The 22,481-nt window shown below is 37.4% G+C and overlaps 1 protein-coding gene across 3 annotated transcripts in view; it reads right to left on the minus strand.

Moving 5' to 3' along the window:
* Positions 1–22,481, minus strand: part of LOC126237275 (ring canal kelch homolog) — a 150,411-nt gene that overhangs the window by 54,345 nt on the left and 73,585 nt on the right. For all 3 annotated transcript variants that reach the window (XM_049947207.1, XM_049947208.1, XM_049947209.1), the window contains exons 9-10: positions 20,985–21,162; positions 8,405–8,545 (exon numbers count right to left, since the gene is read on the minus strand). In XM_049947207.1, the coding sequence (XP_049803164.1) occupies positions 8,405–8,545; positions 20,985–21,162 (319 nt within the window). The remainder of the gene's footprint in view (positions 1–8,404; positions 8,546–20,984; positions 21,163–22,481) is intronic.

Here is a 22,481-nt window from a genome sequence, read left to right on the forward strand (position 1 = left end):
GTGTTTATTGCAGCATTGCCAAATAATACATAATTATGTGACTAAAATACTGCAGATACTGTATTCATTTCTTTTGTGTTGATTCATGAATAATCTATACAATATACCTATTGTTTGTTTGAAATAGGAACAAAATGGAAATAATATTCATTTCTGCAAGTAGCAAGATTTCTTATGTAGAACGTTGTACAATGCAAAAATGCATTACCTGATACTGATTCAGTGTGTGTAGTATATAATGTAACAGTTAATAGTTTTCAAATACAAAGCATACCATTAAGCACAAGAATTATATTTACTTCCATGATATTAAAGGTGTCACAACAAAACTGAGTGTCTTTTCACTACCTCCTCACTCTTCCCTCCACATTACTGCACCACCAATGAAGGAATAAAATAAACTTTGCGTATCATTATAATAGAGCACTCCCAATGATGAATGTACATATAATACAAATATTAAATGTCACCAACACAAAATGCAAAAAAACTAGCAAATTGTGAATATGTCAGCAGTTAGAATGGTAATAGCTGACAAAATCAAACCACCTGTACAAGGGGCTTGGTGGACCAGCCTCACCTCCCTTGCACAAAGTCACGCAGAACTATCGGCATCCATCATTAAAGGGTTAACATGAACATTGGCCAAGGAATCTATCACATGTTGGGCAAGAGCACACTCAACCTTCGTTACCTTGAAGTCGGATTTTCAGAGTTCAATTCAGTTGTGTTATGAGAACATGGTACTGCTCGACACCAAAGTTGAGGTATGCATGCCCATGGTCAGTTCCATAAGCAGCTGGCGACATGTGTGCTATCGCTAAGCTGGCAAGTGCTCTTGTCTATGCCGATCCTTGCAATGAATATCTGGAAGTCTTATGACGGGTTAATAAATTCCATTTTCTCTCTGTGTAGCTTTCCTCTGAGTTCATTTGACATTCTAATCATTTTGTTTATTTCTTACACAAGCAAGATAGCTACTTTGTCAGCTGCCTTTTGTCGCTTCGTTTTAAATTTCTTTGGGCTGCAGTAAGTGAAGTTCTATACCTTTTTAATCCTTTGTCAGTTTAAATATTTTACAATGTGTAGCAATCTCCACTGAAAGTCCGGCATTGTTGACTGGTTGTTCCCATTATGGAGAGGCCACCACAAATGTAATTTGCGTTGAAGAATAGAGATGAATTATATTAAAATTCACACAAACTATTTCTGTCTGTGAGCATTCCACCTGTCACAATATATTCATACAACAAGTTTCTACAGAAATACCTGCAGTACAGCAACAAATCTGACAAGATGTCCAACTCTGCCATGATTATAGCAAAAGGGTGACTTTTTTTTTTTAGATAATCATCATCATCAGTGTTCTGCCAAAAGGCAGGTTTTCACATGGTAGTTCTCCAGGCTGTCCGGTCTTCTGCCATCCTCTTCAGGTCTGCATAATTTCCTCTTCCCTTTATGTCGTCTGTCACCTTGTATCTCCTTCTTCCTCTCAGTCTTCTCCCACAAACCAATCCTTCCAAAGCATCTACTAGCAAGCACTCCCTTCTCAACAAATGTCCCAACCAGTTCTTTTTCCTTTCTCTTACAACCTTCAGCAGACATCTTCTCTCACCAACCCTTTCCAATACTCTTTCCTTACTCACTCTTTCCATCCAGCTTATTCTCTCCATTCTCCTCCACATCCACATCTCAAATGCTTCTAACCTTTTTTCATCCTCTCGTCTCAGCGTGCATGTTTCTACCCCATATAGTGCCACACTCCAGACAAAACATTTGCCTAGCCTTTTCCTTAGTCCTTTATCTAATTTGCCACATAATAGTCTCCTCTTTCTGTTGAATGCCTCCTTCGCTATGGCAATTCGAGTTTTCACCTCCTGGTGACATCTCAAGTCTTCAGTTATTGTGCTTCCGAGATATTTAAATTCCCTTACTTAGCTATTGGTAGATTGTCCTATTTTAATATTGGACAGTCTGTATCTTGTACTGATGACCATACTATTTGTTTTTGCTGTGTTTATTTGCATCCCATTTTCCACACAAGCTTCATTCAGTTCTTTGAGCATGTTATTCACTGTCAGCTCACTTTCTGCCACTAATACCATGTCATCAGCAAATCTTATACATTAAATTCTCTTTCCACCAATACATATTCCTCTTTTCCCATCTACGCTTTTCGCAATAATCTCTTCAAGGTATATGTTAAACAACAGTGGGGAAAGGTAACAACCTTGTCTAACATCTCAACCAATGCTGCTTCCTTATGACATTTCATTTCCAATCCTTTTATCCTTACTTTCTGGTGTAAATATAGATTCTGTATCAGTCGTCTCTCTTTCCAATCTACTCCTTTCCTCTTCAAAATATCCATCAGCTTGTTCCACTGAACTCTGTCAAAAGTCTTTTCTAAATATACAAAAACAGCAAAGATTTCTCTACCATTTTCCATATATCTTTCCCCTATAGTTCTTAGCAGGCCAATAGCATCTCTTGTTCCTTTTCCTCTTCTAAATCCGAACTGCTCCTCTGCAATCCCTCTGTCCAGCTTGCCATATAACCTTCTATTCATCACTCTCAGCAAGACTTTAGCTGCATGAGAAATTAGACTGATGGTCCGGTGCTCTTCACATTTTTTATTGTTTCTCTTTTTCTCTATTGGTATCATAACTGTTGCAACGAAGTCCTCAGGCCATTCCCCTTTGTCATATATCTCGTTACAGAGGTAGACTACTTCTTTTCTTGCCTTGTTTCCTAGACTCTTCAACAATTATGCTGGCAAATCATCAATTCCACATGCCTTCCTATTCTTCATCTCCCTCATCACCTTTTCTACTTCTGCTTCCAAGATGGTAAATCCCTTTCCATCTTCTGGCACATATTGCTCCTCTTCAACCTTAATTTCGCTTTGCATTTCATCCCCCTTATACAGACATCCAATATATTCTTGCCATCTGTTCAAAACCCCGTGTGTTTCTTCTGCTAGAGTACCATCCACTCTTTCTATTTCCATGTTATTCCTCTTTCTTTTACATTCAAAAACTATCTCACTATCCAGTCTATAAATCATTTCATACTTTCTCTCTCTCTCCATTTTCTCTATTTAGTTGCATTTCTGTTTCATCCATTTTTCTCTTGCTTCTTCAGTTTCTCTTCTTAATTCATTATTCAGTTTCCTGTAACTCTTTTTGCCTGCTTCAGTTTCTACACTTTTCCACTTTCTCCGCTCTTCCATCTTTTTCAACATGTTTTCTGTTATCCATTCTTTCCTGGTGCTTTGGGATACTCTAATTTCTAGTACTACTTTGGCAGAGTCCATGAGTCCTTCCCTCATTTTTATCCACTTGTCATTAACACTTTCATCATCACTACCTGTTTGCCATTTTTCCATAAATCTGTTTTCCAAATCTGATGCCTTTCCTACCTCTTTGAGTCTTTCTATGTTTAGTCTTTCCTTTGCTTTACCTCTCCAGACTTTTTTCAACTTCACTTGTATTTCTCCCATCATTAGGTTGTGGTCTGAATTTATATCCGCTCCTGGATAAGCTTTAGCATTCTTCAAGCAGTTCCTAAACCTTTTTTGTATCAGGATGTAGTCCAGCTCATATCTTTTCCTATTCAAATTTGATATCTCCTTTTGTGGTGTTCAAATAATGTGTTACCCACTGCTAATGAATTTTCTTTACAGAAACTAATTAGTCGTTCACCTCTCCCATTTCTTATTCCTAATCCAAATTTTCCTACAGTATCTTCATCTTTTCCTTCACCCACCACTGCATTCCAGTCCCCCATGATGATAACGCAGGCATTTCTATTTTCTTTCTCGATGAGTTCTTGTATTTTCTCATAATATTCTTCCTCTTCCTCATCTCTATGCAGGCTGGTTGGCATATATACCTGTATTAATACCAAATCTTTTGAACTACCCTGCAGTCGTATCATCATCAGTCCTCCATCAATATATTGTACCTTCATTACCTTATTTTTCAACTTTTGCGCTACCAATATTCCTACTCTGTTTTCACCACTCTTGATTTCCCCTGAGTAAAAGAGCTTATAATCTCCACTTTCCATCTCCCCAGTCTCTCCCCATCTCACTTCACACAAACCGAGGGCATCTAATCTGTTCCTTTTCATTTCCTGTTTTGCATTCTCTAGCTTTCCTGCTTGCAGTAGTGTCCTCACATTCCATGTTCCAATCCGTATCTTTCCTCCCTTCACTGTCCCTTTCTTCCTTTCAAATACGTCTACTCTAAATGATAATTTTTTAGATAAAAGATTACTTATCTCAGGGCAGGGAAGGAAGCAACAGTTAAGCAATCGTACAAAGTCAGATTAATATCTTTAATATTCCAACAGTAGTATTTCATCAATTCTTTCATCAGACTGAGTTTGCAAAACTATAAGCAATTAACAGAGCTCACATTTTTCTGAGTAACCCCACGTGTTACTACACAGAAGCTAGAAAATCTGGAAAGGGAATACCTGATTTGAAATGTACATGGGGTCACTGAAGTGAAATGGTAAGAACATGATTATTTCAGTCAGACAAATATAGGCTGATATCAAAGCAGCAGAAAATAGTGCAACTGGAGTAGGTTTCACTACAGGTGGGAAGATAAATGAGATAGACAGGTGTGTATGAGGGTACTGAACAGGAAATTCAGCATGTAAAGCAACATGAATATGTACTTATTATGGGGGACTGAAATGCTACAGTAGGAGGAAGGAACAGAGGATAATTAAGGGAACATTATACGTCCTATGCCACCAATGTTAAATTATCAAATTTTGTGACCTATTATCATGGAAACTTTTTCAGACACCAACTTACAATTTTCCATAATTATTAAATGCACCTTCCTAGATATACTGAACTAGAATTATTACTAAAATTGTATTGTGGGGCATGTTAATTTTTTCCCCCCAAACACTCAATTTTTTTTACAGAATTTTGTAAATAAACGAACATAAAAACAAAGCAACTCAGTATATTTTAATTATTCTAGTTCCATATGTGTTGAATCTCACATTTGCCATTCTGCGAAAATTTCAAGTCTCTACCATCAGTACTTTTTAGAAAACGGGTCACTTATTACAAAAAATGTAGTTAAGAGATATTGAAGTTTAAAACTTTTTTATTACAAATTCTTATACAGACATACATTTCTGGGTCTTTTATGCACTAGAATTGCCCTGGCCCATAGTCTGTCTCTTCTTCAGTGTCACAACAGCCCAGTGATTGTTGCCTCCTTTTCTTTCTTGCTTCTTTTGTCATTTGCTGAGCAGCTAACTCTGCTTCACATACATGAAGCTCATCCAGTTCCCACAGTCCTTTAGCTGTGTTCTGTCCAAATCTTACCCATAACTTCTCCAGAACTGTAAGTTTTTCATAGTTCCCACCATTAAAAGTTATTACAGCATCAGACACTGCTATCTTTAGAGTCATAAGGCCAACAAATACATTTTCAGGCACATGATACCACACAACATTATTGAAGGACTCATTCACATTCTGGATCTTCCCACATAAACACTTCTTTAGTAGCTCAGGATTTGCCAAATCTCTGTAAATAGGCTTTATTGCCAAAGGAAGATAATGTTTATGTGTAAATTCATACAGGGTGCCAGAAAATTCAGCTTGCTGATATTTACACCATATGTTTGGTGGAGGTGCACACAAAGCATGACATGGCTTGATATTCGATGAAAGAAAGTGCTCCACACAGCTCTTTTCACCTTCTCTAAATTGTCACAGTTGCTTTTACGCTTAGTCATTTTATTTACATATAAAATGCAATAGAAAAAATGAAATGACCATATGGCATTGTTGGCCGGGAGGCCCAATGCGGGGGAGCCCTCTTTAGTTGACGCCACATCGGTGACTTGCGAGTCAATGATGATGAAAATGATAATGAAGGACACACAACACCCAGTCCGTTGCTGGGGATCGAACCTGGATCCCTAGTGTGGTAGGTGGTAACGCTACTGCTACGCTACGGAGGCAGACAATGCAATAGAAGTTAGGTTACCACAAAAATAACCGATAATCACACTACTTTCAACGAAAACTAGTATCAGAAACAAAGGACTGATTTACAGAGTGTGCGCTGATATGAAACTTCCTGGCAGATTAAAACTGTGTGCCCGACCGAGACTCGAACTCGGGACCTTTGCCTTTCGCGGGCAAGTGCTCTACCAACTGAGCTACCGAAGCACGACTCACGGCCGGTACTCACAGCTTTACTTCAACCAGTACCTCGTCTCCTACCTTCCAAACTTTACAGAAGCTCTCCTGCGAACCTTGCAGAACTAGCACTCCTGAAAGAAAGAATATTGCGGAGACATGGGGGATGTTTCCAGAATGAGATTTTCACTCTGCAGCGGAGTGTGCGCTGATATGAAACTTCCTGTCAGATTAAAACTGTGTGCCCGACCAAGACTCGAACTCGGGCCCTTTGCCTTTCGCGGGCAGAGCAAGGACTGATTTGTTTATTTGTAATGCCAACTTCTGAGACGTAGCAGTAGGCACAAAACAAAGCAATTCACAGCCTTCTAGACTGTGAAGTTCCCAAGATATGACTGCTCAACTGTGACAGTATGCGTGTAGCCGCGAAATTTGACAGTCACATGTTAACATTCAAAATCTTATTTGAATGTCTCACAACTGTCTGATTTTAATGTATTATATACCAAAATGTTCAGTAATGTCCAATGTAAATTAAGGAGTAGAAAACAGAAAATGTCAAATTCCAACGAATTTCACGTACAATGTCCCCTTAAATGAGAATATTTTACACGTGAATTCCAGGTGTCTGTTCTTTTGGACATGTCCAAAAGAGCAGCACCATGCAGAATCCGCAGCTGTGATACATATCATATAAAGCGATGGTGGAGGGAGGGGGAGGAAGGGAAGGAAGGGAAAGGGAAAGAAATAATGATATCAGCTGCATTGGAACTGTATGCGGAATCAGCAGTGATGACCAAAAAGTGAGCCAGCACGGGGCTCAAATCCAGGATCTCCTGCTTACTAGGCAGCTGTGTTAACACTGCGCCACCCGGACACAGTGTTTATCACAAATGTGTATATTATCTCAGCATGCTCCCTGGCTGACCCACATTCCCACCTAATGCCACCTATCCACAGTCCCCGTCCATTTCCTCCATGCTTGTTAATTTTAGAGTATTGCTGAGGGTCAATAGCAAATGTGTATCCACAATGTAAGTTGTGGATTCATTGCCTATCGAGCTGAATCAATTATATACGAGTGCGTGGTGTAACCACTTTTATGATAATATTTCCACTGAGAACTGAGAGCATGTCAGATAATTTTCCTGGGTTAACACATATTACATGTATGCATTGTGTCTGTTCATTCAGACATGTTTGAAAGAATAGACACCACACTTTCATATATAACTGATTCGCCTCAATGAGCAATGAGTCCGCAACCTTCTGTGCAGATGCACATTTACATTCGAACTCCAGAGGGAATATAAAATTAGCGAACATGGAGGATGAGGACAGAGACTGCGGATAGGTGGCGCTGGGTGGGAATGTGGATTGGCTAGGGAGCATGCAAAGATAGTCCGCACATCTGCGATGAACACTGTGGTTGGATGGTGCAGTGGTTAACATAACTGTCTAGTAAACAGCAGATCCTTGGTTTGAATCCCAGCCGGGCACACATTTTCACACGTCACCGTCGATTCCGCATAAAGTCCCAATGCAGTGGATATCATTAGTTCCTTCCCTTTCTTGTCTCCCCCCCCCCCCCCCCCCCCTTCTACATACAGTTTATATAAATGAGAATATTTCATTTAATTTTGTTACTATGAGACATATTTACTTCTGTTTAGTCCTGTGTCAGCTTAAGGAACAATTGTACAATAACTATTTCATAACTTTTTCTGCAGCAGTTCAACAATGGCATTATGATAACATTCAACCAGAGACTTTATGAACTACTATACTGTACTAAGTTACTTATTCTGGGACAATATGAATATTTCTGTTTAGTCCTATGTTGGCTTTAGGAACAAACATAAAATAACTATTGCACAACTGTTTTTATAACAGCAACATAATGGCAATATGGCAAAATTTAACTACAAACTTTATAAATCAATGAGTGTTGCTTAATTTATCATCCAAAATCTTATAATTATTGTAACCAGTGAATGAGACAACACTTGAAATAGTCTCAGGTACAGGTCTTGAGAAAACATTAATCTTGAAATATTTTGAAGATCATTTACAAGGAAGAAAAATTAATACTGAAATAAATGAAACTACAATGAACTAGAGTATTCAATTTTGTTCTGAACATAACATCAATTCTCATGGATATTTTTATGTAGGTGCCAAGCCCGAGAAATGCAAAAGTAATAATGAGTAATTACTCACAGCATACAAAAACCCATTTACGACGCCAACACCGACACTGCTCCGTCTTGTGGACATTGGTGCGATCATTCTCCATTCACGGTTTCTAGGATCATACATTTCTGCTGAATTCAAACCAGTAGACCCATCAAAACCTCCAACCTGTAAAAATCAGGTCAAGTAAGTAAGCACATACATTGAACACAAAAAGTTATGCATGTAGTCCAAATATCTTCTCAAGTTTCTACTCTCTTGTATTTTAAACTGTCTTAAGTTACGCCGAAACTGTTATGAAGCTCATGGGCATTTTGCACCTGCTGAAAGCCTTGTAAAACCTTGGGATTTTTATACTTCGAGCTCAAATTTTGCACAACATAGTTTTATTTTATAAGGCACATATATGCAGTATTTCATTCAGATTAGAGATGGTCAGGTGCAGACCACTCAGCCACTTGGTGTGGAATTACCCATTTCTGAACATCTTAAAAGTCACATATAGAAATGGAGTTTCTATCACATTTAGCAACTCAACTGAGTCTAATGGGCAACACAGTTTAAGAAAATGAAATAGTCTAAAAATTACATTTAAAAACTGATTGAAATTTTAATCAGATGTTCCCAAAAGTCACGTAAGTCAGCTGCAAAAGTTGAGAAACACTTCAAATTTTTGAAAATATTGGCTAATAGATTAATGCCAACAAAAGACTGGGCACAGAAAATGGCTGACATTAGACGCAACTCACAGTGAAATCTTGAGCTCCAACTCTAATATGCAACAAACTGACACAATTACTGCATGGAGAGACTATAAATACAGGGGCTGGGCAAAAATATGGAAAACCCCAAAAAAACATTACCTTGTCTAATGTGATGTAAAAAACCCGTTTGTAATCAAAAAATTCATAATTAAAACAGCTTCCAGTGATCTCAGAATGGATAAATATAGGTACTGTATGGTTTTCACATGAATCTTATACCATTCTTCGCACTCTGCTCTGCAAAGTTGAGCACAAACGCCCAATAATATTGAGATCTGGCCAGAGGAGATGCAACAATTTATCCTTATGAGCACAAAACCAGTCTCTCGGATGATGCGAGCTGTCATCATGGAGCACAGTATCACCATTGTGGAACAAACATTGTACCATGGGATGCAACTGATCAGCCAAAATTAGTCACATAATCCTTGGAAGTAATGTGACCCTTGCAGAGTATTCATGGCCCCTTGCAATACCATGATATGGCTGCCTGAATCATCACTAAACTTCCATGTTTCACTCTTGGTAGCATGCAGTCTGCATAGTATGCTTGGGATGGCTCTGTCTCGGCCGGAAGTTGGAAACAGTGTGAAGAAATACTCATCCAACCAAATGACTTTCTTGCACTGCTCCATAGTTATTGATTTACGGCTTCGGCACTGTGTTTTCTTGTTACAGGTACTTGCATCACTGATGAGTGGTTTTGGAATTCCTCAGCCTACAACTCCCTGCATATGGAGCTCGCTTCACATTGTTTTGGTGCTGGCAGGTTCACGAGTGCAAGATTCAGTCCCATAGTGACTTTTGCAGCTGCCGTCCTCTTATTTTCCATCATAGTCCTCTTCAATGAACATCTGCAGGATCACTCAACACATACTTTCGTTTGCAATTGTAACTTAGCGGATGGTGTTTTTCTACTTTCCCTGTATGCAGTATAAATCTTTGACATGGTGTCTCTTGAAACACTGAACACTTCGGCTACCTCAGTTACAGATGCATCCAGCATACGGGCACCAACAGTTTGCCTACATTTGAATTTATTTAGCTCTGATATTCACTCACAACTAAACAGAACACTTTCTGAGCGTGACTAATGCTTGGAATTTATCGAAGACATTGCACAGGGGCTGTTCGTGGTCAAATAAAACAGTGAAACCTGCAGGCTTGGCTAGCATCCATCTGCATCTACTTTCAAGCATGCATTTCTTGGAGTGCTTCCATATTTTTGTCCAAGTCACTAGGCCTCTGTAGCTACCCTCATCTCTCTGATGATATTCTCATGATCCACCACATGAAATATACAATGGACACAATATAAGTGTTTTGCAGTCTTTGTAAAATATTACTCCTGATAAATATCATATTGGTCCTTCAAGCTTCACCACACATTAAAGACACACAAATATTGTTTACCACTTAAGAGTTTTGATCATCACTTAACACTACACTTTTATCTTGCTATATAATTATAATAATTTATCTTACAAATTTCTACAACCTGGAAGGGATGGCAGTAAGCTGAAAAATGGAAAGCAATATTGCAAGTGTGTACACTTCTGTGGTAAGTTTCAATTTGAATAAAATCCTTTTGGGCATTTAGTTTCATCATTTTCGAGAGTCAAATAGAAACAAAATCTGACATTTTGACAGACTTTCAGTGGTCCTCTTTGGAGCAATGAAGATGCTGCATTCTAAGGATGTATTCCAAGTTTACTGCATCCTATTAAATTTTCAGTTACCACATGACAAAAGTCACTTTCAACCTTCCATCACGAAAAGTGGGGTTTGTACGATGATATGCCAAGAGTGTCAGCCATGCTACATAGGACAAACTGGGTGGTCAGTCTTTACTAGTCTCAAAGAGCACCACAGAAGAGGCCAGATCCTTGCTGCGCTAAATATTATTTGGACCGAAAGCACAAATATGTAATAAATGTAGAAGACTTACACAGAGAAGGAAAGGGTGCAAAACTGATTTTACTAGAAATTAATAAACAGATTTGTGTTTTCATTTATTTACTATGGACTTAGTTTCAATTATGTGTCTTTGAAGATTTCCGTGGGATATCAATGCAATAAAATCTGTTTCTGGCCACATAAGATTGCAGTATGAGAGCGACATTTCAGATGTGCTACTCCCTTTGCATCTTGCCATGAAGTGCCAGTGTATCACAGTCCATCTAATTATATAGGTATTGAAGGAGGGCACTTAAATCTCACAACAGTACAACAGGAGCATGGTCAACCGTTTATGAAGCTGGCAACTCTTGTCCACCATCTGTGGTCCACCATCTGTTGCTGCCCAATGTGATGCAGAGTGCTGCCTCTCCTGTCTTCACTACTTCAAAGCCTGGCTACCATGTTGCACTGATCGCAAAACACTTATCTTGATGAAAAAACGTTCACTGACACTTGAGATACATGCGCTGATGAACTTCCTTGATAAGTGTTTTGCCCTCAGTTCAACTGTCCCCTCCTTTTAGATAATGCCATAACTTCTACACAAGAGTGAAGCTGAAAGCAGTTTTTCATCACCAGTGGCCATCATTCATAAATAGATTACACAAAACCCATTTACATAACCAAAATTGTGATTCCAGTGTACCAAGCCCTATTCAAGAGAAAGTTTAGTAACAGGCAGAGAAAATGTTATCCTAATGAATGTAGTAAGGTTTTACAATACAGATGTAACTATTTCATAATTAAAATAATCCACACAGATAATCTTTACAGTTTAAGTCGAGAAGCGGTACATTAAAGAAGTTTACATGTGCTCACATTTGTTTGGTGCCATCTTTGGAAAGAAGGGTTTCGTATAGTTTTTGCAATACACAATGTTTCACCGAGAACTCACAGTTGAATCAATAATAATAATTATTATTATTATTGATTCAACTGTGAGTTCTCGGTGAAACATTGTGTATTGCAAAAACTATATAACTAAATAATAATAATAATAATAATAATAAAACACCGCCGCAAGCCGGTCCCAAGCCCGGGCCCATCTAAAAACAAGAGGATGGGGAAGTGTGGAGGGGGAGGAGTAACAACCTCGTAAAAAAACCAGGGTCCGTCCGGCTCCAGATGGTAGCACCCTGTCATAGGGCCCCTGCCTAGGGTTACTAGGTGAAACCCAGCCAACGGTCTCAATGGCGGAAGAGGAACAATTTCCCAACGGCAGAGAGAGCGGAAGAGCTAACTCCAGGGCTTACTACCTTGGTTTTAATGTCGGATTCGGGGCAACCCGATCCCCTAATTTATTATCCAACAATTACTGCAAAGCATGATGGGAACGTCGTCAAAGATAGACACTACTCCAAGAGGTAGACCGAATGGCAAATCCTCCGTTGTTCGTAGAAACAATGCAAAGGGGTCAAAGGATTTTGGAGGACCCCAACCAACATGTATGCAGCCCTCAACACTGAAATTTAAGAAAGCAACTATGTTTGCAACCCTAAATGTAAACTCTCTAATTAAAGTAGGAAAATTGAAATTACTGATTGAAAAGCTGAACCAGAAAGAAATTTTAATATGTGCATTGCAAGAAACAAGGTTTTTAGATGAAACTGCTTTAGATTTTGAAAACTATCGTTTATTTAAAGGAAAACCAGGTAAAATCTTAATGAAACAAATGCCATACCTGGGAACAGCATTTCTGGTACATCACTCAATTTTAGATTCAGTTACTAACTTCTACTCGAGTTCTGAGAGACTATCCATTCTTGAAATTAAATGTAAAAACAAAGGATACTCTATAATCAACTGCCATGCACCCATAAACCAGGACAACAAAAATAACCCGGAGAAAGTTGAAGAATTTTGGGAGATACTTGAAATGGAACTGGATAGGTGCTCAAAGAAGAACATCAAAATGTTGGTAGGCGATTTTAACGCACAAATAGGAAGGGAGAAAAAATACCATGGAACAGTATGCCTCTTCCCAGGTCACAAAAGAACTTCAAAAAATGGAGAAAGGCTTATAGAGGTATGTAGGCATTTCAACTTGAAAATAATGACAACACATTTCAAAAAGCTGAGCCGAAAAACTAAAACATGGAGATCACCAAATCCACTTCTCGGAGAATTCCAAATTGACCATGTGGCTATCTCACTTCATTGTCAAGAAGAAATTCAAAACACTAAAGTGCTGAAAAGCCTTGATGTTGATTCAGACCACTATTTGACTACGATTAAATTCAGACCACTCCCATTTCGAAAAGAGAAGAAAACCTTTTACAAAATTCCAAAATATAACACAGAAACTTTAAAAAATGAAGAAATTAAACAACGGTTTCAAAGAGCATTGCACAAAGATAGCGATGGCATATCCACAATAAATAAGGAAGCGGGATGAGAGGAGATCAAAAACGAAATAGTTGAAATAGCAAAAGAAAATTGTCTCGTGAAAAGAGTAAGAAGACATCCATGGTGGGACAATGAATGTGATGAGAACCTGGAGAAGAGACAGAAATTGTGGCAGAAATGGAACTCCACAAAAGATCCTCAAGATCTTGACAATTTTAAAATCCAGAGAAGAGAAACAGCTAAGCTTTTCCGTAATAAAAAAAGAAGACAATTTCAGGATAACCTAGAACAGATTGAGGAAGACTTTAAAAGAAATAATTCTAGAGATTTCTACAAAACTTTTAGAAAACAGCTAACCAAATACCAATCCCCAAATTTATGTTTTAAAGATGAAGAGAACAAGCTAGGTTTGACAAACAAGACTAATTGTGAAATATTAGCAAAATATTTCGAGAATCTACTAAATTGTGAACCCCCCAAAGATAAAATGAGTTTTGAAAACCACCGAAATACTAATACCGAGTCAAAACCTCCAGACGCTGAAGAAATAAAACACATAATACACAGTCTAAAAAACAATAAAGCCCCAGGTGAAGACTCCATAGTACCAGAAATCCTAAAAATAATGGATACCAACCTCCCACAAGTTTTGGAACATATGTTTAAGAAGATCTGGGACGAAGAAAGAATTCCTGAAGACTGGCAGTGTGCCCTGATACACCCACTACACAAAAAGGGGGATAAGATGAATGTTAATAATTATAGAGGGATCTCGCTACTACCAGTAGGATACAAAATTTTGTCAAGGAAATTACTTCAAATCGTGGAGCCAGTTCTGGATAAAAAAATAGGTGAATATCAAGCAGGTTTTAGACAAGGTAGATCCTGTGTTGAACAAATATTTAACCTGAAAACACTAATTCGTTACAGAATCTCAAGAGGGCAGAGATTTGCAATAGTATTTGTAGATTTCAAAAAAGCATACGACTCGTTAGATAGAGAAACATTCCTGAAAGTATTGGAAGAATTTGGGGTCGATAAGAAAACAATTCAAATTATCAAACAGACGCTAACAAACAGTAAGGCCAAAGTTAAATTTATGGGTGAAATTTCAAGGAAGTTCGAAATTAAAACAGGTGTTAGACAAGGTGATGGTTTATCCCCAATCCTCTTCAACTGCGTACTGGAAAAGATATTGAGAATATGGAAAGAAGAACTCAAAGGCACCAAGAATGACATCAGAATTGGAACAAAAAAAAGAAAAAATAGAAGTGGACTGTTTAGCTTTTGCAGACGATCTGGCAATAATTACAGAAAACGAAGAAATAGCTCAGAATTACTTGGAGAAACTACAAGAAGTTTCGGCCAGAGCTGGACTGCAGATTTCATTTGAAAAAACCGTGTATATGTCTAATCATAGAAATAACAAGAGAAATCTTATTACTAAATACGGCAATATTAAGAGAGTAGAAAAATTTAAGTATTTAGGTGAAATAATTCAAGTGAATGGTTTAGACAAGAGTGCAAACCAGGCGAGAGCAAGGAAAATGGAATTTGCTTTTCAAAAAACCAAAGACATATATAACAAAAAAAACATTTCGATTCAAGCTAAATTAAGACATTATAAAACTGTCATTAGACCAGAATGCCTGTATGCATCGGAGTGCCTAACTCTTAACAAAAAGGGGGAAATAGAAAACATGGAAAGGAAAGAAAGGAAAATTTTGAGAAAAATATTAGGACCGAGAAAGATTGGAGAAGATTACAAGCTAAAGAGTAATAAGGAAATATACAAAACTATTGAGAAAGTGAGTGATGCAATGCGTAAACGCAGACTAACGTTTTATGGTCACCTGTCGAGGATGGATGGAAACAGACTAACAAGAAAAGTGTTTGAACATAGTAACAGGAACGAAAAAACCAACAATAAATGGATACAGATGGTGAAAAAGGATTTGGCCTATTTTAATGTCACCCGTGAGTCAATCAGGGACAGGAAAAAGTTTAGACAAATAGTGAACGAAATTAAGTGTTTTCCAGAAGAAACGAAACTAAAGAATAATAACAGGAAATGGTCGGAAGAGCGGAGGAGGAACCATTCGAAAATGATGAGGAAATATTGGGAAGAGAGAAAAAAGATCAAAAAGCCGGGCAAGTGAATTGTTGAACGTGGTCCAAAGATGGCCGAAATTGAAAGAAGAAGAAGAATAATAAATCCCGTGGAGGCCCGGGAAAAGAATAGGCCTCCGGTATGTTCTGCCAGTCGTAAAAGGCGACGAAAAGAACAAACCACTAATAGGGCTAATCCCCATTTTAGTGTGATGAGTTGGTTCAGGAAAGAACTAAAAAAGCCTCGGACAAGCGCCGTCATGGTCAGGGACGACGCTTGAACCCTATGCCCGCCCACAATGGTAACAACACTGCTAGCCAACTGGAAAATGATTTAAATCCAAATAGAGGTGTTTTGCAGGATATGCTTCCTGCAACCACCCTAGAAGGAAAACAAAGACAGAGGATGAGATGGTCAGATGAAGTTAATCGACACATCATGTTCTGTTATTACCAAGCAACAAACCTAGGAACCAACACAACTGGATACAGATCACAAGTATACACAACATTTATTACCAGATACCCAGAATTAAAAATTTTAACAGAACAACGACTAGCTGATCAGATCCGTGTAATAATCAAAAATAACAGGATACCCCGGTCAGAATTAGAAAACATCAAACAACAAGTACAACAAATACTGGAACAAAATAATGTGCAATCAGAAGAAGAAGAAAATACAGTAATGGACTCAAACATCTCAGAGCAAACAAACAAAGAACAACATGCATCAATTAAACAATCAGAGGAAAACAAAATCTTAAGACAGCCACCAGAACAAGCACAAATAGAACACGAAGTGACACACATGTTAGATATAGAAGAAAAATTTCAGCTGACATATATAGAATACAAAGACACAAACACAGACATTAGACCATTCTTGCATAGACCGCCAAATAACCCACAAGTCGAAACAACAATAAAAACTATCAACACAATCATACACAACAAAATAAATGAAAACACAACTATGGAAGAGTTACAACTACTGGTTTATATAGGAGCACTCACTACACTAAATATACACACTAGGCAGAGATCAGAACCAACCAACACACAGAAGAAACCCACAAAACCAGCATGGCATTACAGGCTAAAGATCAGAATAGAAAAACTGAGAAAAGACATCGGACAGCTAACACAATTTATAAGAAATGAAATGTCAGAAAAAAAAACGAAAAAGGTTAGGTAAAATCTCACAACAAGAGGCAATAGAGCAATTAGATGAAAAGAAGCAGAAATTACAAACATTGGCCAAACGACTTAGAAGATACAAAAAAAAGTGAAAATAGAAGGAAACAAAACCAAACATTCAACACAAACCAAAAGAAATTTTACCAGACAATAGATAACACACACATTAAAATAGACAATCCACCAAACATAACAGAAATGGAACACTTCTGGAGCAACATATGGTCAAACCCGGTACAGCATAACAGGCATGCATGGTGGATACAAGCAGAAACAGACACATACAAGTTGATACCACAAATGACTGAAGTGATAATTTTGCAACATGAAGTCACCCAAGCAATTAATTCTACTCACAATTGGAAAGCCCCTGGAAAAGATAAAATAGCAAATTTCTGGCTAAAGAAGTTCACCTCAACACATTCACATCTAACTAACATTTAACAGTTACATTGCAGACCCATACACATTCCCTGATACACTTACACACGGAATAACTTATCTGAAACCTAAAGATCAAGCAGACACAGCAAACCCAGCTAAATACCGCCCCATAACATGCCTACCAACAATATACAAAATATTAACTTCAGTCATTACACAGAAATTATTGACACATACAACACAGAACAAAATTATAAATGAAGAACAAAAAGGTTGTTGCAAAGGAGCACGAGGATGTAAAGAGCAACTGATAATAGATGCAGAGGTGACATATCAAGCTAAAACTAAACAAAGGTCGCTACACTACGCATACATTGATTACCAAAAAGCTTTTGATAGTGTACCCCACTCATGGTTACTACAAATATTGGAAATATACAAAGTAGAACCTAAATTGATACAGTTCCTAAACATAGTAATGAAAAATTGGAAAACCACACTTACCGTATTTACTCGAATCTAAGCCACACTTTTTTTCTGGTTTTGTAATCCAAAAAACCACCTGCGGCTTAGAATCGAGTGCAAAGTAAGCGGAAGTTCTGAAAAATGTTGGTAGGTGCCGCCACAACTAACTTCTGCCGTCGAATATATTTAGTGCTACACAGGCATGCTTTGCAGGCACAAAGATAAATATTGGCGCCAAAACCTCTGCGTCAGTAAATAAATAATAAATTAAAAAAAAAAAAAAAAAGGTGGAAGACGAGCTTTTTTTCTCTGCCCCGAGTTTCGACCACTGCATTTTCATACATTATCCAACGAAGTAAATACAAATTAAGTATTGTTCATCTTCGAATTTAGCATCATTTCAATGTACTACGAAAATGCGACTGGCAAGACTGTTTGAGATGTTTGTCAAAATGGCCAACTCTATGTTCTGAATTTTTTCTTACCTGTGAGAAGAGATGGTTCCTAATAGGAACTTTTATGAATTGTGACTCACATGCAATATTCTCTTCACCATAAGAATAATACGAATATAAACATTTTGCCATGTATTCTTTCGTGTTTGCTGCTATCTCATTTAAAACCTGTCTGCCTAATAAACTACGAAAGTAGAGTGAGACAACAGCAAACGCGAAACAATATACATATCATGTCATGTTTATCTTTGTATTATTCTTGTGCCTAATAGTGATACAGTCAGAAATGAAGCACAGCAATTGACTAGATTTTTAAATCTAAGACAACTCTAATTTCTGTGCAGAATGTAATGTACTAAAGAGGCGTCTGCAAAGATTTTCAAACGGAGAAAAGTTTTCGCTACACTCTCGTTCAGAACATCTTCTATCATACGCATTCTATTATTTTGTTCTTGTTGATCATTATCAAAGACAGCAGCAGTGTAAGTAACAACAAATAGCAGTCTCTTGCTATTGTTTTGCTAATGAGACGATTCCTCTCTCTCTCTCTTCTTCTTCTTTTTTTTTTTTTTTTAATTGTAAGCGGCGGTAGCGTGCACTAAAGCAAGCCATGCCACGAGCGGCGACAGGCCATAAACACAGAATGCAACAAACAATGCATGACACAGTATAGTAATACATTTTTAGCTTTGAGTGACATAAACACCTATAACAAAGAGAACGGCACTTATCATATCAAAGAAAAATAAGCAATCAATTCAAACCAGACGAAGTACGTGAAAAAGGAAGGGTACCCGTATAAATATGGACGGAGTGCCTGACGTGTAGCAATGGCTACCTGGTATAGCGTAATTGCTAAGCTTACGACTCGAACCAAACTACTGTAGCTGTATCGTCATTCATTCGACCTAAATTGTGTCTCTTATTACAATGGACCAACATTGTTTCGATTTGGAGGTGCGGCCTAAAACTTTTCTCTCCCCTTGAAATTCAAGTCTCAAATTTCATGTGCGGCATAGATTCGGGAAAATTATTTTTTCCTTGATTTTGAGTCTCATTTTTCAGGTGCGGCTTAGATTCGAATGCGGCTTAGATTCGAGTAAATACGGTAATATCCAAACAAATTCAAATAATATCACATCACAGCCAATACAGATTAAGTGTGGAATATACCAAGGAGACTCATTAAGTCCTTTCTGGTTCTGCCTTGCTCTGAACCCACTATCCAACATGCTAAATAATACAGATTATGGATATAATATTACTGGAACATACCAACACAAAATCACACATTTGCTATACATGGATGATCTAAAACTACTTGCAGCAACAAATCAACAACTCAACCAATTACTAAAGATAACAGAAGTATTCAGCAATGATATAAATATGGCTTTTGGAACAGACAAATGTAAGAAAAATAGCATAGTCAAGGGAAAACACACTAAACAAGAAGATTGCATATTGGATAACCACAGCGACTGCATAGAAGTGATGGAAAAAACAGAGGCCTATAAATATCTAGGATACAGACAAAAAACAGGAATAGATAATACAAATATTAAAGAAGAACTAAAAGAAAAATATAGACAAAGACGAACAAAAATACTGAAAACAGAATTGACAGCAAGAAACAAGACAAAAGCTATAAATACTTATTCTATACCAATATTGACCTACTCATTTGGAGTAGTGAAATGGAGTAACACAGACCTAGAAGCACTCAATACACTTACACGATCACAATGCCACAAATATACAATACATCACATACATTCAGCAACAGAAAGATTCATATTAAGCAGAAAGGAAGGAGGAAGGGGATTTATCGACATAAAAAACCTACATTATGGACAGGTAGACAATTTAAGAAAATTTTTTATAGAACAAGCAGAAACTAGCGAACTACACTAAGCAATCACTCAGATAAATACATCGGCTACACCATTAGAATTTCATAACCACTTCTACAACCCTTTAGATCACATAAAATCAACAGATACGAAGAAAGTAAATGGGAAAAAGAAAACACTACATGGCAAGCCATCGTATCATCTAACACAACCACACATCGATCAAGATGCAACCAACACATGGCTAAGAAAAAGCAATATATACAGTGGGACAGAAGGATTCATGATTGCAATACAGGATCAAACAATAAACACTAGATATTACAAAAAGCATATAATTAAAGATCCCAATACCACAACAGATAAATACAGACTTTGCAAACAACAAATAGAAACAGTAGATCACATCACAAACAGGTGTACAATACTACCAAATACAGAATACACCAGAAGACATGACAATGTAGCAAAAATAATACATCAACAACTTGCCATACAACATAAACTAATAAAACAACACGTTCCCACATACAAGTATGCACCACAGCTAATCGAAATATCCATACCCAATACAACAAATATACAGAAGAAAACAGGAGAAAAAATTGAAAAATACATCCAACTGGCTGAGGAAGTCAAGGACATGTGGCATCAGGATAAAGTTGACATTATACCAATTATACTATCAACTACAGGAGTCATACCACACAATATCCACCAGTACATCAACGCAATACAGCTACATCCAAACGTATATATACAACTACAGAAATCTGTAATTATTGATACATGTTCAATTACCCGGAAGTTCCTAAATGCAATGTAACATATACCGTACAATTAAAAGGAAGTCACACTTGATCAAGGTCCTCGTCACTTTCCATTTTTAACCAGACATAACGTCTGAGAAAGGAAAGAAATAATAATAATAATATGCTTACCCCTTTATATGATTTTGATTAAATTATTACAAAGTTCGATGTGTAAATGTCTGTGGTTGTTACCCCCAATAAAATAAACATTTTACAATAAAATAAGCAGCAAAAAATGTTCAACAGTATTTGAAACTTACAGCATAGATACAATTGTGCAAAACTGCTACTCCTAGGGTAGAGCGTCGAGCTTCCATACTTGGACATGTGAACCATTCATCCAATGATGCATCATAAACATCCACAGTACGAACTCTTAACGAGCCATTAAAACCTCCAACTGTGTAAACACGGCCGCCAATCATTGAAAGCCCTGCCCTGAAAGAAGTAGGAAACAAGTATGTAAGATTTTCTGTGTGTTACTTTGTATGTCACAATGTGATGGCTGTCCAGAAAATTCTGTCATCTTACAATTATGATGTGGTACATAATATCAACTGTACAGATTTTCTGGTGCCTTTTGCCTTTAAACTTCTCAATTCATCACCCAAACTTAAATTAATTTTTACTTCAATTATTTATGTGTCAATGATCTTCTTTCATACAACAGATATCATGTGTACTTTATGATGAAAAACCTCGTTCATTTGGTGTCTGTTGTACACTGCAGAAACCCTGTTATTACGAGATGAATCAACACATAAAAGTTGGTCAGATCATACTCAAATATTTACAAGTATTTCCTACACACACTCATTGAAATATTTCCTGCTGATTCCCAGGAACCACAGAGCTCGATGAGCTGAATGCTTCTTCAGTTGCAAATATTCATGTACGAAAAAATGTACGAAAGCTTTGTGACAAGTACACACAAGAATGGAGGCATTAGTTAAACTAGTAATAATAGCAAATAGTGCAACATGTAAAGGTAATCACAAACACCATACAGTCAAGGCATTGAGCACTAGACAGCTAAACTTACTGGAAATTTCCTTCCTCCTCCATTTGTTAGTCTGTGAACTCGAAGTATCGACACTGCCAAAAGCTTAGCTACAAGTTCAGTCTAGTTTGTGTGTCTGTTTAGTACTCAATGGCTTGACCAGTTCATGTGCTGCTATCTTTAGCCATTCCACTAATTATATTCCACGCATGACATTCTGGCACTGTATTAGAAACAAAAGTACAGAGTGTCCAACACGCCGTAATGTGAAACTCTTATACTAAACATAATAAACAACCGAGACAATTCTGTTATGTTTTGGATGGTGGATTAGCTGAGGAATTTATTATTTCGAATGCTATATCAAATTAAATTTAATTTTTATTCACTTTTTTACTTCATGTGCTGACAACTGAAGACAGAGAAAGATTTTCAACTAACTGAAAATTCCAATGAATACTAAAGCACAAATGATGTGGTGGTATGCAGAACTTGAGTCCATTATAGCAAATTTAATGGTGTTTTTGTGAAGAGTAGCACAGACACCTTCCTGATGCCAAGAGAACTGAGGCAAGCAAAGTAGTTTTCCTAGAGACAGGATCTGTTTTAAGAGACATGGTGATGCAACATCAACAACATCAGAGGAGGCTGTTATTCACATTTCAGATATGTTTGCAAGACGCATTAAGAACTCCATTCGTATGGCATCATGTGAGCTTGGTGTCCCAAAACCAACTACCTGTGATTTACTACACAA

Source organism: Schistocerca nitens, chromosome 2 (genome assembly GCF_023898315.1).
Source record: "Schistocerca nitens isolate TAMUIC-IGC-003100 chromosome 2, iqSchNite1.1, whole genome shotgun sequence".
NCBI classification, from domain to species: Eukaryota; Metazoa; Arthropoda; class Insecta; order Orthoptera; family Acrididae; genus Schistocerca; species Schistocerca nitens.